Below are 18,079 nucleotides of genomic sequence, written 5' to 3' on the forward strand. Positions count from 1 at the left end.
GGCACAGATATTAGCTCACAGCCAGTCTTCTTCACTAAAAAAAAAAAAAAAAACAATTTCTATCTGGTTCTTATCCAAGATTAATGAAAGGAGTAAGTATTTGAAAATGCTTTGGAAATTCTCATACAAATGTGTACTATGAGTATTTTAATCCAGGTAGGAAATCTGTATGTTCTTCACAGAAAATTATCTGAAGATGGAAGAAAGGCCTCTGTGTGTTCCGAAATTTCATCACCAATGAGATGTTTTATTTCTAGATCTCTGGGAAAAGGAATAAACATTGTTGTGTTTCTTATCAATAAGTTGGTAAAGAAACTAGCAGTTATACAAGCATTTCTATATCCTAGCTTGATTACTGAAATATGCTCACTTGCAGACAAACTTCACACAAGTGAATATTGCCAGAGCAAATACCTTTCACAAATCTTGCTAAAAACATGAAGCAAATTTGAGCTAGGCTGCCTCATGTGAACAAGCTCCTTACTAGGTTATATTACATTATATTCAATGGCACTGTAACAATTTTTAAAAGTTAATATATATCCAAAATGCCTTATTCTATAATTAGGATGCTATCATATTTGGTCTAGGAGTTTTCAGAGTACTATTAAATATATAGACAACAATTGTTGGAGGCCCTACAACGCTGAATTATACTATTGAAGCTTGTCTTTTAAAGGGAAACTCTGTGATGCTGCTTTAAAAATGATAAGAATAAACTGAAAAGAAAATTGAACAAATTTTAAAGCTAATGAAACTATTTGCTATAGACTGAATGTGTGCCCCTAAAATTCACGTATTGAAACCTCATGCTCAATGTGATAGTATTAGGAGGTGGTGCCTTTGGGAGGTAATTAGGTCATAAAGGTGAAGCCTTCATGAATGGGATAAATGCCCTTGGAAAAGGGACCCCAGAGAGCTCTCTGGCCCCCTCTGCTATGTGAGGACACAATGAGAAGATGGCCATCTATGAACCAGGAAACAGCCCCGACCAGATACCTAATCTGGCTTCTCAGCCTTCAGAACTGTGAGAAATAAATTTCCGTTGTTTATAACCCACTCAGTCTATGGTAGTTTGTTATAGCAGCCTGAACAGACTAAGATACTATTTAAAAGACACTGCCAACCACAACATAATTATTTTGCTAACTATGCAAGGTTTTGCTGTCTTTTCTTTTAGTAAGTAACAACATTGGAAGCATTCAAACAATATTTCAGCATGGGGCTTACATCACATAGAAAATCCAAGTGAACATCATACACTTTTTTACTTTCTTATAACTTTTGCCCATTATCTGCTTTCTTGCTAAGTTAAAATCTTCACAAAGTGTAATAATGCCCAATTCACACACACACCTTTTCGCCGCTCTCTTTCTTTCAAAATAGCTTCAAACCATTCATGTTTCTCTTCAGGTGTTTTTGCCATACACACAAACCATTTATTTTTTGCTGTGTTATGTATCTTCCATCCATTAACAACAATGTGTCCGCTACTATGGAAGTCAGCTGGAAATTAATGGATAAAGGTGAATGAATGAACATCATATATATTATTATTTCAATGCAATCATTCAATTCACAAAACCAATTCCAAAACCATTAAATTCTTCAAAATATCTTTGCTTTATAAATGTGTATTGCAGAACACAAGAATAAAAATATTAAAGAAATGTTTATATATTGAATGCAGTCAGTGCTCAATAATAGCACATTTCTAACTCATAACATTAATATATTACATGAAATCAAAAATTCAAACTAATTAAATTCCTTTCTTCTATGTTGAAAAATATTGTTAAAGTTCCTAACGCAATAAAGGAAGGACTTCTAAAAAAGTTTTATCTCAATAATCAAATATTCAAGGTGTCAGATTCATTTTGCCTTCTAATATTCCTTTGAAATATTATTCTTGGTTTCAGAGACAGACTACATCCCCACAGAGCAACTCTCAATTATTTAATGAGCCACACAGTAAGAATCAGAACAAATGAATGGAACATAACAAGAGGGCATTTACCTAATCTGCAATAAATGGAAACATACAAATGCAAATCCATTATCATTGCACATAGTTGAAAAATACACACACACTTTTAAAACCACATCGTTCCACGTAATTGCCATGAACAGAAACAAAAATGTTTTCTTTGAGTATGAATGCATGTTCTTGTCTTTTTCTAGATCTCACCGTAATTTTGGCTAAACTGTCATCCTGGATTTGAAAATGTCAACAGCAAACCCTCTACGGTAGCTCTCTGCCTAACAGCAGATAGAGAATAGTGACGTTCCTTGTAACCAGCCCTTACTGGTATGACAGTCTGCAAAGCAAAGATTCCAAGATGGAAAAACATATGACAAAGGCCTAAATCAGCATCTGAGCCAATTAAGGTGACACTTTTCATTCATCTCCCAAGAGTCACTAAGCAGTAATGGTGGGTATACAGCAGGGGAGCCACAAAACGTTAAAGATGGTTTAGAGAAATAACTTTGTGGCAATGCGCCTGTTTTCGTCTGTTTGATCTATTTTATTTGGTAAATTCTGAGCAGAGGCAGACATGGTTGGTATTCTCCCATAATCTGATCCCCACAGTCTTTTTAGCTACAAAATCACCACAGGTATTCTGTGATCAGAATACCTGTTCCATAAATGCATTATCAAATGATTCTGTATAGTTGGGCTTTTTAAAAAAATTTCAGGTTACATGTGAGCTAGGATAGAATTATATTAGATATTAGTCTATATTTTATATAAATGTGCCATAATCCCATGAATACTCAATAACGATTTATGATAATATACAGATTCAAACTGGCAGAGAATTTTTCCCTATAAAGAAATTAAAATACGTTTTTAAAAGGAATTTTTGTTCTTTTCTTCTTACTTTGACATATTTAATTCATGTTCACGTCCTCTACAAAGTAGCAGACCCTCATTATACATGTCAGGTAAGTATCAATGGAATTAGTCAGGAAGTAAAAATTATTAGTTCATAATCACACCACAATCCCTCCTTAATACCTATAAAAATAACCAACTGAGAAATTATGATAAAATGGTGGGAAAAAAGATCAAATTCTACGCGTTCACACACCCTCCTCCCCCAAGGTGTCACAGGCCTTGTGGCCGGTATTACAAACAAGAACAAGCTTTTCATACTCTCTTCCCTCTTCCCAAATGAGGCTAGCTGAGTGAACGCTAGCCTGATTAGCTAAGATTAGCTAAGTGAACCCTAGCACTGCGGTTTAAAAGCTCCCACATTTCCACTAGTCTCATTACCCCTTTAATCAGACTCTAGATAAAAAAAACCCACAACAACCACATGAGGCCTGCAGTAATAAAACAGGGGACTTATTTTAAATGAGCATAGTGTACTCTTCCCACAGAACACAGGGAAACACAAGTTCACGTGCCACGGTGATGCTCCCGACCCTGCACAGTATGTGCCCTGGGCCAGCCCCTCTATAACCTGAGTCTTCCTTCCTTGCCTTCTTGGACTACGTGAGCCTGGCACTGCCCTCTCCACATCCTGCTCACTCCTCCTTAAATACTTTTCATCAGGCCATTTCTTAGCTCAAAAGCCTTTGGTAGCTTGCCACCAACTCAAGTCAACACACGTCGGCTTGCTTTAGATACTCTCCTTAAAGTGACCCCAGCCTATCTAACCAAAGCCACTTTCCACCACGTTCCAATGTGTTGCCGCCTCTCTTCTTGTCTGCTGCTTTCCTCCTTGTCCTGGGAACACTTACGTGTTCCCCAGGCCGAGGTTCCCACAAAGCTACGCCACTCTCCTCTCTGCCTCATCGACTTCCTTCTCTTTCAAGTGTACCCATGTCTTCCACGAAGCCTGGCCTGACCACTCCAGCTTGTGCTTTCAAAAGTCCCTTGCAAACTGCACAGTTAAACTCAGAACCAGACAAGCCAGCATGTGACTGCAAGTGGCTACTGGTTCACATACAGAAAGCAAGATCATTGGCTGACTGTAAAACCTACTATCGCAGATCTCAACTGCTATACCAATATAATATTTTATGAGAACTGTTCGTGTCACCTAACTATTTAAAATGAAAGGAGAATGTTCCTTTTTAAAGTTTATGTGCTAGCTACTTTCTATAATGCCAATTAAAAAAAATCACAAATAATTTTAAACATATACACATATATGTGTGTATACAAATACACACATATATATACATATGTATGTACATAAAACAGGCCTCAAAATGTAGTATAAATATTTCATAATGATATCATAGTTACCAAATTATCAATGTTATAAAAATAAGCAATTGATTCTCATTTAATTCAAAAGAATTAATGGTATATAAACAGCCTCATAATTTTGATCATAGTATATTTCTCAGTATCTTCATTCCACAAAATAAGAATTAAACTTGTCCATAAAGAACAACACCCTCACTAGGATCATGGAAAAGTCCAACAGTGTTTTTCCTTAGTAGGAATTTAAAAATAATCTTTGAATGAACGAATAAGTTATCAATGGCAAACACAGGAATTTGCAAGTTTCAATGGATCCAAAATATTAATTTTACAGGAAGTGTCAAAAAGAAATAGAATTAAAATTGCCATTCATTAAGTGTCGAATATCCAAGTTCAACAGTCTCTAGTCACTGATTTTTTTCCAAAAAGAGAAAAATCTAAGGGGCAGCCCTGAACAAGTCACTAATTACTTTGAAGCTATACAGTTTGCAAATTCCTTACTCTTAAAACTCTGCACAGTTTTATATAATGAGATAGGATTTTTCCAAAACTGATACAACTATAAATCTCAGTGGACACACTAGTATCCTTTCAATAACTTGCATTTTAATAAGATGCATGATAGCCAAGTATTATATAGTATGCCTAGGAAACAGAAGACACTGCCATAATAAATTATTCAAAACATCAAGCAATTGATGTCTAAATAATGTATTTAACTCTCAATCTGGTGATCAACAGCAAGAATGTGTACATTTCTAAAGGAAATTTTTTAAATTACAATATACTCACATTATGAATATTTAATATTGAGAAAATTATTTTTTGGAATAAATCTTTCATTTTGTCAAATAATAGAAGAAAACTTTCTGGTATCCAAAATAGCATATGACATTATTTTAAGGGAAAAAAGGTTCTAACCAATTTTTCCTTTTTTTTTTTTCTTTTTTGCTGAGGAAGACTGGCCCTGGGCTAACATCCGTGCTCATCTTCCTCTACTTTATATGGGACGCCGCCAAGCATGGCTTGACCAGCGGTGCATCGGTGCGCAGTGGGATCCGAAACTGCGAACCCTGGGCCACCGAAGCGGAGTGCGCACACTTAACCACTGCACCGCCGGGCCAGCTCCCTGGTTCTTCCTTTTAAAACTCTAAAACGTAGCTCCTCCTTTGATCTTTTTTAATTCCCAAAAACAGTTAAATTAATAACATTGAAAATTTAAGTGTATCAGAAAAGAACTATTATGCTCTAAGCACTCTTTTTAACATTGTAACGTTATGCCACTTCTTAATTAAGAATGTATTCAACCCAGCTTATACTACAAGTTGTTAAAGTAACTACGGTTTATCTGTTCAATCGATTATTTTGTAACAATAAAAACTATGTTTATTTGGTAATAAGACATGAAGGTAAAGATGAATATCATTAACATAATGCTTTCCTTTAAATGAAAAAGAATACAAAATTATAAAGTTCACATTTTTAAGTATTTTTTTTATCTATGCATCAAAGGAAAATTGAAGGATATATTTTTTTAAGTCCTCTCATTTATTTGTCTTTGGTTGATAAGATTATCTAATATTTTTCATCTTTCTGTTTTTCTGCAATTTCCAAATTTTCTTTAATAAGCAAAATTTAATTTTATAAAAACAACGCATTCAATATCTTAAAATGTTTCAAATATTTACTTTTTTAAAACGACAGCTGATTTTCTTTAAAAATCTATTAACTTTCAAAGAAAACCTCAAGAATAAAAAATTCCCATCTTATCCAATTCAAATTTGACTATTGTATTGCAATCTATGGTTTGCCCAACACTGAACTACAGACCATATTTTCTAAAGGTCAACATTCTTGCCCTCTGTCCAACCACACAAATAAACTAGCTGTTAACAGAGAATACAAATAATCTGGTGCCACTTTTTGAACAGCTTTCCAAGCCTGTACTATGAAAACTACCATGAAAATTAATTCTAAAAGGTTCAGTAGCTTTCCTACCATTGCTCTTCAGCTAGATATTTTTTATAGCATCATGATCAAACTAATATCGCCAGGAAGAATCTTCAAAGAGGAATTAAGTTAGAATTGACTGAAATAAGTTGGATCTAGGGGATGGTAGAATGGTAACTGGGTCACAAACTAAATGGCTACCTTCTTCTTCAAACACAGGAAATAATAAATATCATGGATATATTAAAATAAATATACAAATTTTTACACTTCTGCATGTCATACCATCATTTAACTAAATTTTTTTTCTATTCTAAAATATAACTATAAGATCCATCATTAAGCATTATAAATAAACTATAATCATATTTATCTATTTCTCAAAAGATTTGAGATAGATAATATATCGGCTAAAAGTTTAGTCTCTTTCCAAATGCAATTATTCCTTCTGTAAATTTTGAGCTAAATCAATGCAATTAGTCGCCTGAGGGAGCCTCTTAGTTAGAAAAGAAAGGCATTACTATACCTACAAAATACAAAAATACTCAGTAATTCTATAATACGTTCAAACGGATGGGAAAAAATTTAAAATTTCCATCACAAGTCCTAAGCATGCTTAAAAACGTATCTCAATTAATTCATTTTTATTACTTACCCCTCAATATGGTGTAGTTATTGTTTGGTTTTGGTCTTGGCAACGAGCAGAGGAGCCTTACAGTATTTGCCCATCCCTCACTCAACTTATCCAGGGCCCAAGTGTGGGGAGGACTTGATATATGGACATTGATCAGCGCTGCTCAGAGCTCTCAGTATCAGAGCTCCCATTCATGGGGTATAAAGTAAGAAAACGTAAAACCTGAGCTCATCCAAAAGAAATGAAGATTCTACGATGGAAATGACCATGACAAAGGAGAAAGTTGATGCAGCACCTAGATTATCTCTTAGAAGAAATAAGCAACCAAAATTAATCCCCACACATGGATGCCTCTCTCTTCACTGCTCTCCAGTGGGTCCCTATAGATTTAAAACCCATTTGGAGCCTCTGCTCGGTGTTTCTCAAGGCACAGACATGGGAAACTAGTAAACACAACTCTAGTCTCAGCTCTGTACTAAACAGCTGGGTAAACTTGGACAAGTTAGTTCTTATACCAGGTCTCATTTTCATCATCTGAATGTTAAGGGGGTATATTAGTTGATCTTCGAGATCCTATCCATCTTCAAAAATTCTATTTTTGAATTTCCAAGTCCAGGTAGAGGACTTGGAAAACTCTCCCAAAAATTTTGGGAGAGAACTCTCCCAAAAACCTAGCGGACACACTCACAAGAAAACTAAATTTTCTTTGCAGAAAGCTAAGAGAACGTATCCAATTGCAGCCTAAAATTTCTCTAAGTGACCTTGTAGCAACTATTTGCAGCCAAATTGCTGCAAAGTGCTGCTTATGTATAAGAAGAAATAAAGCCTTAATTGCATAATACAAAGTCTAATGAATTTCTTCATCATATTTCAATGAAAGCTGAGCCTTGGAAGTTCTGGCCAAGAGTTGCCATCAGCCAACTAATTTATGACAATGAAATAACTAAATATCCTGTAATGTCCTGTCTCCCCAACTAACTCACACCACCAAGGTCTTAGGTCTTGTTTCCACAATGCCCCTCTGCCCCAGGTACCGAGGCCCTGAAGGCTGGAATCCAACCTGCACTAACAGAACTTTTTCATGGGACTGAATCTGAGGACAATTTGCATAAAAGCTCTATCACCCCTCACAGCTCTCACTCTCCTACATCTGACACACATACGCTGAGGATGGCATTTTGTGCCCATGCCTCCAAATGCCTGGGCTCTTACATTTCTTCATCTAGTGCCCCAGTTTCCCATAAGCAGAGCAATCATTACTGAAATTCACTTAGACTACCAGTGCAGATGGTACAAATGGTGACAATCACATCATCTGGGAGAGAGGGAAAGAAGTGAGACACAGGAGCTCTGTGCCCATGGGAAAACATAAAAAGGGAAGAGGGGCCAGCCCAGTGGCATAGTGGTTAAGTTCGCATGCTCTGCTTTGGTGGCCAGGGGTTCGAGCCTTCAGAAGCCGGGCACAGACCTACACACCACTCATCAAGCCATGCTGTGGTGGCGTCCCATATACAAAACGTAGAAAGACTGGCACGCATGTTAACTCAGGGCCAATCTTCCTCACCAGAAAAAAAGATGGGGGTGGGAAAACAAAGAGAGTGCTGAAGCAACAGGGGAGAGGTGGTTCCGCTAGGGGCAGACAGGGCCAGTAAGGGACAGAGTGGAGGTCTGAGTATGCCTTCCCATCTCACTTCCTCCCACCTCAAGCACAACGTCGGCTTTTGGATGTTCTCTTGAGCATTCAAGCTACTGAAGCAAGATAGCTATTCACATTTTAGACAGATGACATTTCTGAATGTCACTAAATAGTCTCCTTAGAAAAGCACCGAAATGAATTATTGCCACCTTATAAAAAACAATGTGCACAGCCTGCTATGGAAAGATAGCCGACTAGGTCCCACACGTTAGCATGGGAGTATTTGCAACTGTATGACAGTCTGCAGCAGAGACAGGGATTTCTATCTGTGCCAGCTGACAGCTCCACACCTCCACCCCACCATTAGCCAAAGAGGAGCCTCTCCACAGGATGACTTGGTTCCCAAGGTGAGTGCCCCATCTCAGGCACCACCTGAGTTGTGCTGATTACATGTCTCTTCTCCTTACCTGCAGCAATCACGGTCACTATTTGAAGCACTGGACAATTTGTTAGGATGCTAACAATGGGACAGAGAAACAGTGCACCGGTGAGCATTTGAAAATCTGTGCTCCTGACAGATTATAAACATTCTTCTCCCCTCTGGGACCCAGAGATGGCAACGAAGGAACATGGGAGTGGGGAGCTGATCTGTGCCCCAGTTCCGTGTTTAAATGGAATATTATAAAGACATTTCTCATTATGGGAATAAAACTCGTTTAGCAACAATTAATATATTTTATTTCACCTTGTGTTGTCTCTTTTTTTTTTTTAGATTTTTTTAAATTTTATTTATTTATCTTCCCCCCAAAGCTCCAGTAGATAGTCGCATGTCATAGGTGCACATCCCTCTAGTTGCTGCATGTGGGACACGGCCTCAGCACGGCTGGAGAAGCGGTGCGTCGGTGCGCGCCCGGGATCCGAACCCGGGCCGCCAGCAGCAGAGCACGCGCACTTAACCGCTATGCCACGGGGCCGGCCCTCACCTTGTGTTGTCTCTTAGAAGCATACCTCTGAAATACTAACGAAAATCATTGGGAAAAGATGTGATTCAATTTACTAAACATTCATCTTATAGACGACTTGTTTTTTCAAGTAGAAAATAATTATTTTAACTTTATTTTACTTTTTGTGAGTAATCGTGATTTTATGCACTTATTTATCCATATCTTCAAATCTACAGAACAAAAATTTACTATCTTTGAGTAAAAGTACTTAAAATGAGCGCTTAAAATTACACAAACAACCTCCATCCACAACTTTTCTCTACAAGCAAACTTGCAGAGACAACCTGTTTATAAGATTCGGCACTGTCACCGCCACAGCTGGGTTCACTTCCTGGTCAAGGAACCACACCACCTGTCGGGGGTCATACTGTGGCAGCTGCATGTTGTGTGATGCTGAAAGCTACGCCACCAGTATTTCAAATACCAGCAGGGTCACCCCTGGGGGACAGGTTTCAGCAGAGCTTCCAGACTATGACAGCCTAGGAAGAAGGACCTGGCCACTCACTTCTGAAAAACTCGGCCAGGGAAACCCTATAAATAACAGCGGAGCATTGTCTGATACAGCGCTGGAAGGTGAGAGAATGGAGCAAAAAGACCGGGCAGGGTTCCGCTCTGCTGTGCACAGGGTCCCTGAGAGTTAGAATCGACTCCACGGCACTAACAACAAAGCTAAAACAAATCTAGAGTTTGCTATATTCTACACTGAATATATTATAGGAATAAAATATCACATATATACTTATAAAACATAGTATAACCTAAAGGAAGTCAATTCATTCATTAAATATTTTCTGCACTCATACTTTCTATACCAGGAACTGTGAGCGTCCTATGACACTCCTACTCAGTTATTTCTTTATCTCTGTATTCAATGCTTGTGTGTTTCAGCCAAATATAATTGTCCACGTCGACAACATCTCACTTATTTTCCCATATCTCGCCTTTCTCCTCTGACTGCTCTACCTAACAAAGTATTTCTATACTCCAATACGCTGCAGATGAATTATTCAAGCGAGAAGTCTGTCTTAGGAGGGAGTTTACTATGGGCATTCCACTTTAAATCTCCTAATCACTTACCTGTGCCATCGTCCACATTCTCCACTTCCATCACCTCTGTATTGATCCGGCCACGAAAAAGGTACCGATGTCCATCTGTAGATGCTTTGCTGTTCTTCAACCGTCTTACAACAAAATGAAATTACAAAAGCTTTGTTTACTAAACTTAATGCAAAACAGTGCTGAAGCAATATAATTTAAGCGATTCTTTGAAAAAAAAAGACACCAACTCAATCAATATCAAATGTTAGGCTCTTGGTGTTTTTCACTTGTGTCCTCCTATTCATAACAGCACTGGTTGCTTTATGAGATGTGACTTATGTACTAGTTTTTAAAATAAACTGAAGCTTCTGGCTAAGGATAGTATATAGGTGGGAGGGTGAGTATGTGCTTTTGCCCAATATAGGACATCAAAGGTGCCAAAATAAACTCTGACAGACACTAAAAGCCGATTATTTTAAAATTTCATTTAATTTTTTTTCAGCTTCATTCCTCATTTTTCAGCAACTAGCTGGTAATCTCCATTTTTTCAAGCTCAAATTCAGTTAGCACTTATGATCCCTCTGCAAAGAAATTGACTACGCTGGAGATTCTTAAGCTGACTGTTATCCAGCTGAATATATTTTTCCTATGTTTTTATAATATGATTAACAGTACACTTATTGAATGTCTCTTAATACACTTATAATCCTTCATAAAGGTCATTTATTTTTAAAACAATCCAAGGGGCCAGCCTGGTGGCGTAGTGGTTAAGTTTGCACACTCTGCTTCGGCAGCCAGAAGTTCATGGGTTCAGATCCCAAGTTCGTACCTACACACCACTCATCAAGCCATGCTGTGGTGGCGTCCCATATACAAAGTATAAGAAGACTGGCATGGATGTTAGCTCAGGGACAATCTTCCTCAAACAAAAAGAGGAAGATTGGCAACAGATGTTAGCTCAGGGCTAATCTTCCTCACCAAAAAAATAAATAAATAAAAAATAAAAATCCAAACATTTCAAAACATTGTGTATGGTATGTGTAGTATTGGCCGTTAATCTTAAAAAGTATATAACATAAAGTGAAAAATCCAGGTTTACAGATGAACATTTGTAATAACAAATTGGGTAGTTATGTATGTTTGTACTTGAATCACTGAACACTCAGGAGGGATTATCTTAAAAACTGTGTTTTTTAAAATTTAATTAAAAAGGAAAGATTATAAGAAATGATTCAGGAGGATTAAAAAATACATAGTCTCTCAAGAGATGTCAGTTGAACCTGAACTATTCAATTTGACTCATAGACAAAAGTCTGGCTAACAATTTAATATGCTGAAATAATCATTAATTGATTGTGTTATACAGACACATCTAGCAAAAGTGAAGATGTAAATGCACACCAACTTCAGTGCTCCCCTCCTCTCCTCCTTTACCGTTAGATACCTGCACTGGAGTGGAAGGGGCGGGTGCAGGAAGGTGTCTCAAGGTGCTGTCACACTCCCTGAGTTCCTTCCTTGAAAAAGCATGCATATTTCTGGCTTATATGTACTAAACCCTCATCACAACTTTATAGTCCTTCATCACTACTAAACAAAACTAACTAAATTGATTAATCTCACGAGGGGTCTCTCAGCCCCAACCTTCACCACCCTGGACTCCCATGTTCATTTTGAAAGTGAACTCAAAATGTCCTTTGTCAATAAGCCTAAATAAATGCTATAAACTAAGGATTCAGGTCAGGTAGCTATGAAAGTTGGCATCATCAGAGGCCAAAGATAGAGAAGAATGCAGAGCAGACTAAAATGCAGGTCACCACATATTCTCTTAGGTAGGAAATAGTATTGTGGTGTCTTGCAAAAAAGAATTTCTTGGGGCCGGCCCCGTGGCGTAGCGGTTAAGTGTGCACGCTCCGCTGCTGGAGGCCCGGGTTCGGATCCCAGGCGCGCACCGAGGTACTGCTTGTCAGGCCACGCTGTGGCGGCCTCCCACATAAAGTGGAGGAAGATGGGCACGGATGTTAGCCCAAGGCCAGTCTTCCTCAGCAGAAAGAGGAGGATTGGCATGGATGCTAGCTCAGGGCTGATCTTTCTCACAAAAAAAAAAAATTTCTTATATATCATACTTAAAACCAATCATATTTTTTAAAGCTTAATATCCTTGATAACTGTTTTAGTCACAGGTAAAAAATCATGGCGCATATATATATATATATATAAAAGAATTTATCATCGGGTCCTATTTTCCAAAGTAATTTTCTTTGTGATTCTGCTGTGAACTCCGCACAGTCCCCTGGCCTGCAGATATTAATACTCAATATGAAATTCTAGTAGCGTTGGATCAATATTCTAACACTTAGCTCAAATAGAGAGATCTTTGCTCCCTTCAGAAAATGGCTCTATTGAAGTTTAGAGATTGAAAAGCTCATGGTTTGAAAATCATTTTGCTCTAAATTGTAATGTTGAGTATTTGCATATCTTGATTATATGATTTCCCTCCTTATGTGTTTTAAAGGTCACCAGGGTACATGTAGAGGAATGTTCACAATACAGAAAAACTGGAAACAATTCTAAAATCCACTGATAGGAGAATAAATAAATTGTTATTAATTAAATTGTAATACATTCAACCAATGGAATATTATGCAGCAGTTAAAATGAACAAATTATTGCTACACACAGGGATATATAGTTGCACTCTCAACCACCTGCTTTGCCTTTAAATTTAATGAACCTTATTGGTACCACTTCACTGAAACTGACGTGTCCTAGATGCAGTTAGGAAGCAGCACATAAAAGGCTCAGGAAATTTCCCAATTAAATGCCTCTCTACTATTCTGCTTAATCAACGTGCAAAAAATTTTTCCCAAGAGTTCAAGAAAACATCCTATAAAATGAGTACCTACTAAATAAAAAATTATATCCATGCTTTAAAACAAATATCATTACATCAATAACATTAATACATAAAATTACTTAAACCAATGATGGCTAAGCTATACCAAGGACTCGCATGGGTTTCACTCATTCATTCATTTATTCACTTATATAACAAATATTTCTTGAGTGTCTATTACACGGCAGGTCTCCTCCACTCTCCAGGGAAATAGCAGCAACACCTCTGTTGTCATGGACCTTACTGACTAATCTAGTAAAGGTGGCAGGAAGTTAACAAATAAATTATGAAGAGAATATCAGCAAGCACTTTCCAGATAGTGATAGAGAATGGCTGGGAGTGGATGGAGTGGTCAGGGAAGATATATCTGAGGAAGAGATATTTAAGTGAGATCTCAAAGGTATGAAGAACCCAGCCACGCAAAACTCAGAGGGACAAGCACACTGGGAAAGAGAAACAGCCAGTGCAACGGCCCCAAGAAAGGAACACACACATGGCATAATCAAAGAACAGGAGAAAAAGAAGGCAGTGCTTGGAGAAATGTGCAGTGCTTGGAGAAGTGGGACGTGCTGAAGTCAGAGAAGTAGGGAGGGACTGGATCATGCAGAATTTTGTAAACCAGGATAAGAAGTTTGGATTTTATTCTAGGAAGCCAATGATAGCCTTAAGCAAGGTGGTAACACGATCTTATTTGTGTCACAAGAGATGCTGTGGTTTCCTTGCAGGGAAAAAATTGTGGAGCAGTAAACGAGGATATGGCGGGACCAGTTTGAAGACAACCACTATCACCCAGTGGGGAGATACCGGTGGACTGGACTAGGGTAGATGGAGAGATGTGGAGAGAATGCAGAATCAGTAAGATTTTCTAGTGGATTAGATGTGGGAGGTTGAAGGAAAGAGGGGAACCAAGACTAACTCCAAGGTTTTGGAAACAAGGAAACCAATGGACAGGGAAACTAGGAAAGGAGCAGTGTCAGGAGGGGAAATCAAGAATTCTATTTCTTCCATGTTATGCTTGAGAATCCTTACAGCCATCATAACTGAGAGGTCAAATAGGCAGGATATAGGAATCTATAACACGGGACACAACTGACATAGACGTAAGACATGAATCTACGGGACTGAATAAACATCACCAGGGCAGAGTCCATGAATATGAAGAGGAAAGAGGAGTGCAAAGCAGACCCCCGCAGCAGGTCAATATTTAGCCAAGAGAGTGTGATGTTACAAAAGCAAAGAGAAGAAAGTGTTTTGAGAAGGAAAAACTACTCAACTAAGCTAACTGCTGCTGGGAAAACAAGTAAAACCATAAAGAGCAGAAAAACGAGCAGTTGACTAGGAAACACAGAGGTCAATGGTGACTCTGACATGAGCAGCTTAATGCAGCACAGTGGGAAACTTAAAATCGAGATTTCAATTTTTATAACTTTTATTACTTAGTGTTGACAAAGTAAAGGTATGACCACAGGACAGGTGGCTCACGTGTAATGAAGGAGAGTATCATTGCAGGTGAGGAGACTGGCTTTCAGGTCCAAGCACTGGACAGATTATCCATATGAGTTATGAACACACCAGAAATGGTGACAGGAGTGGGATGGGAAGAAAGCGACATGAGAGCTAAAGCCATCACTGAATTCGTGTGTGGCAGGGAAATACTAAGTGCTCTGTAAAAGGGAATAAACAGGAAAGCTAACGGACAGGAAAGATTAATGGCACGAATTTCACGGGGGCTAGAATTCTTGAAGGAAGAGGGGGGAATGGTTGGGAAGAAGCTTTAGGAAACAGGGAAGACATACCTACCTCTCCTACAGGGTCTGAGGAATGTGAGTTAGGAACAAAAAACCATCTCTTCTCCAGAAGGGTCTTGGGGAGGTAGTGTCATCAAATGATAGTCACATTTCAGTTAGGTCTTACAAGAAGGTGAGAAACATCAGAGAATAGGCTGAGAGTATGTAGAAGTTTACTGATGAGATCATGAGTTCCTGGGAGCACAGAGGAAAAAAGGCTAAACCTGTGAGATGGCTAAATAATTCTGAAGTATTACCTGTTTATCATCTTACCTGTGTTTCCTCTTGCAATACACCAAAAGATTATCAAAAAGAAAAAACACCCGTTCTTGAATATTTCCAGAAGAAATTTTCAGTAAGACTCCACACATGAGCATTTCAGTGCAGGTGTCAGTAATGTTGGACCCCTAAGTCAGGAAAAATGGAGATAATAATGCTTGATTACTTAATAGAAACTTTTGTGTGTAATTCTTTTTCTCCCTAAAAGTATATTTGTTTTTATTTTAAGATGCAATATACAGAGAGGATAATAGTTCAAATGGTACAAATATTTATACACTGAATGTAGGTCTCCTTCCCTTCCAGTCTCCTTCAGGTCAGTTTCAGCAGCTACAACCGCTGTTAAGAGATTCTGTGTCTCCTTTTAGCTATTTTATATATGTATGCATACATAAGCATATATGATACATGTTACCTATGTTCTTTAAAAAGGAGAATATTTCAAACTGATTCATAACATTAATGTCCCTAATACCCCTTTCGTCCTCCTCTCTTTCCCTGGGATAGGAAAAGAGCTCCATGGACAGATGACAAAGTATATGAAATTGTCTAAATTTTTAGCAGGTCTCAATGTATATATCCAGCCCTTGGATGGAGATGAGGGGAAAAAAAGAAATAAAAGGAAAAAATCTACTTAAAGAGAGCGATTTTCCATACAGCCTTTAACCATAGTTATTAAGAGTTGGCATAGGCACACTCATTCATTAAATAAGCCTTTATTGAGTGCCCACTAATGTCATATGATTAGTGATAAAACTGATTCTTAGCACAAGTGCTAACCATGGAATTTGAGAGGAGCCACAAGACGGAAGGAGCCTGGGCCCCTGAATCATCAACAGAGGCAAAGCCGCCCCTGAGCAGAATACATGCTTTGGGTTATTGTGTGAGCTGAGCATAAACATCTATTTTGAGCAATTACGAATGTTGTAGTCTATTTGTTTCTACACCTAAACTATCATAACTAATGCACTGAGTTGGACAAAAAAAAGGAAGTTCTCAGTAGAGATCTGCTAAATGTGCTCTGCAAGAATACAAGAAGTTTTAAATATGTCTGGTCTCTTTAAATCCAGCCGAAAATTTCTGATTCTTTTTAAACTTAATGCTTTAGTTTTTATTTTTGATATTTAAAACTCAGAACATTAATTTTAAATTTCATATTTCCACAATAATAATTGATATAGTTTTTCTGATCAATTAGAAAAATTTAAATTAAAATGACAACTCTTATAACTATAATAAGAGACTTCCCAAAAGGGAAGTTAATTAAGATAGTGTTATTGTATTAATTTGAGTATCTAAATTACAAACACATTTTAAATTTTAGGTATTTCCCTCTCTTCTTTCCTTTCATCTTAAGGGTAGACATACAAATGGAGATCCATCAAACATTTACTCAATTTCATATACTTTTTCATGTGATAATTAAGCAAAAACTGTCATCAAATGTGAATATAAATCCCAATTCCAGTGGCAACGATTTATTTATAGTTGATACACCTTAGAAAAAAATTAAGATAGAATAGTATTAAAAATGTAAAAAAGGAAACATCACATTGATTCTTGCACAAGAGACCTAAACGATGTTATGAAAAGTGGTTTTATTAATAGTAATTTTACAAAAGGTACAAAATACTTCACCTTAGACTATTTCTTGTAATAGCCCATGAAAGTCAAGGCAGGAAGATAATCTGTTATATTATGAAAGGGTTACTGTTAATATTATCCTAATTTGCATATTAACCAGTCTTCCTAATAAGTTCCCAAGATTAAATATGTAGGTATTTATAGATATATTCCTATACAACAGATATCCTAACAATACATTTTCTGACTTGTTTGTGATTATTATCTTTATTAATAAATATAAGGAGAATTTAATGTAAATTTGAGCCAACTATAATGGCTAGAGGCGATTTATTCCATCCTTTTACACAGTCACAGAAGATACTGTCCAAGCTCTGAAGAACTCACGGGGACTAACGTATAAAATAGAAAGTAGATATATTATTCTCAGTGATAAAAATAACTGACATACACAGTCAATGGTTCCATGAATATGGCCAACACAATCTCCCTTTGCAAGCTTACCTATTTAGAAAGCCATATTATAAATCAGAAAGAATCCTGGTGAGCTGGATTTAAGGAGACTTTGTAAGCAATGGGCAAGGAGAATCTATCTACCACCTGGACAAGACTATCCAGTCTATCTGTCTCTCTGTGTGTCTCTCTCTCGCTCTCTCTCTCTTCTCTGCTTCTAATACTAACAAATCAAACTTCTGACTGGCTGCTTTGATTCTGTAGCTATGTTCACGACTTCAAACCACTGTAGAAAAGGGATAATAGTGCTTAACTAATACAGTCAGAGTGAGAATTAATAAGACAATATATGTAAAACTCCCAGGACAATGCCAGGCACAAAGAAAGGACTCAGTAAAGGCTAGTACAATTATTACTACTAGCTTTGAAGCTAATCTGATTCTGCAAGGTTACTCCATTTTTTCTGATCTCTGGTGTGATTCATTTTATGTTGATTTTATGGTTTAACTCATTAAAGATGATGTTATTTCTCTTACTTTCAAGTTATTGAGTGTGGACACATCCTGTTGCGTCAGGGAACACCCACTCCTACCCTGACAAAA

The 18,079-nt window shown here is 37.4% G+C and overlaps 1 protein-coding gene across 3 annotated transcripts in view; it reads right to left on the reverse strand.

The window, feature by feature from the left end:
* The window catches only part of PREX2 (phosphatidylinositol-3,4,5-trisphosphate dependent Rac exchange factor 2), a 284,540-nt gene that overhangs the window by 168,728 nt on the left and 97,733 nt on the right, over positions 1–18,079 (reverse strand). For all 3 annotated transcript variants that reach the window (XM_087420479.1, XM_004436261.3, XM_087420480.1), the window contains 3 exons: positions 15,435–15,568; positions 10,521–10,624; positions 1,357–1,506 (listed from right to left, as the gene is read on the reverse strand). In XM_087420479.1, the coding sequence (XP_087276605.1) occupies positions 1,357–1,506; positions 10,521–10,624; positions 15,435–15,568 (388 nt within the window). The remainder of the gene's footprint in view (positions 1–1,356; positions 1,507–10,520; positions 10,625–15,434; positions 15,569–18,079) is intronic.

This window comes from Ceratotherium simum, chromosome 31 (genome assembly GCF_057802395.1).
Source record: "Ceratotherium simum simum isolate JZ-2026a chromosome 31, ASM5780239v1, whole genome shotgun sequence".
Classification (NCBI taxonomy): domain Eukaryota; kingdom Metazoa; phylum Chordata; class Mammalia; order Perissodactyla; family Rhinocerotidae; genus Ceratotherium; species Ceratotherium simum.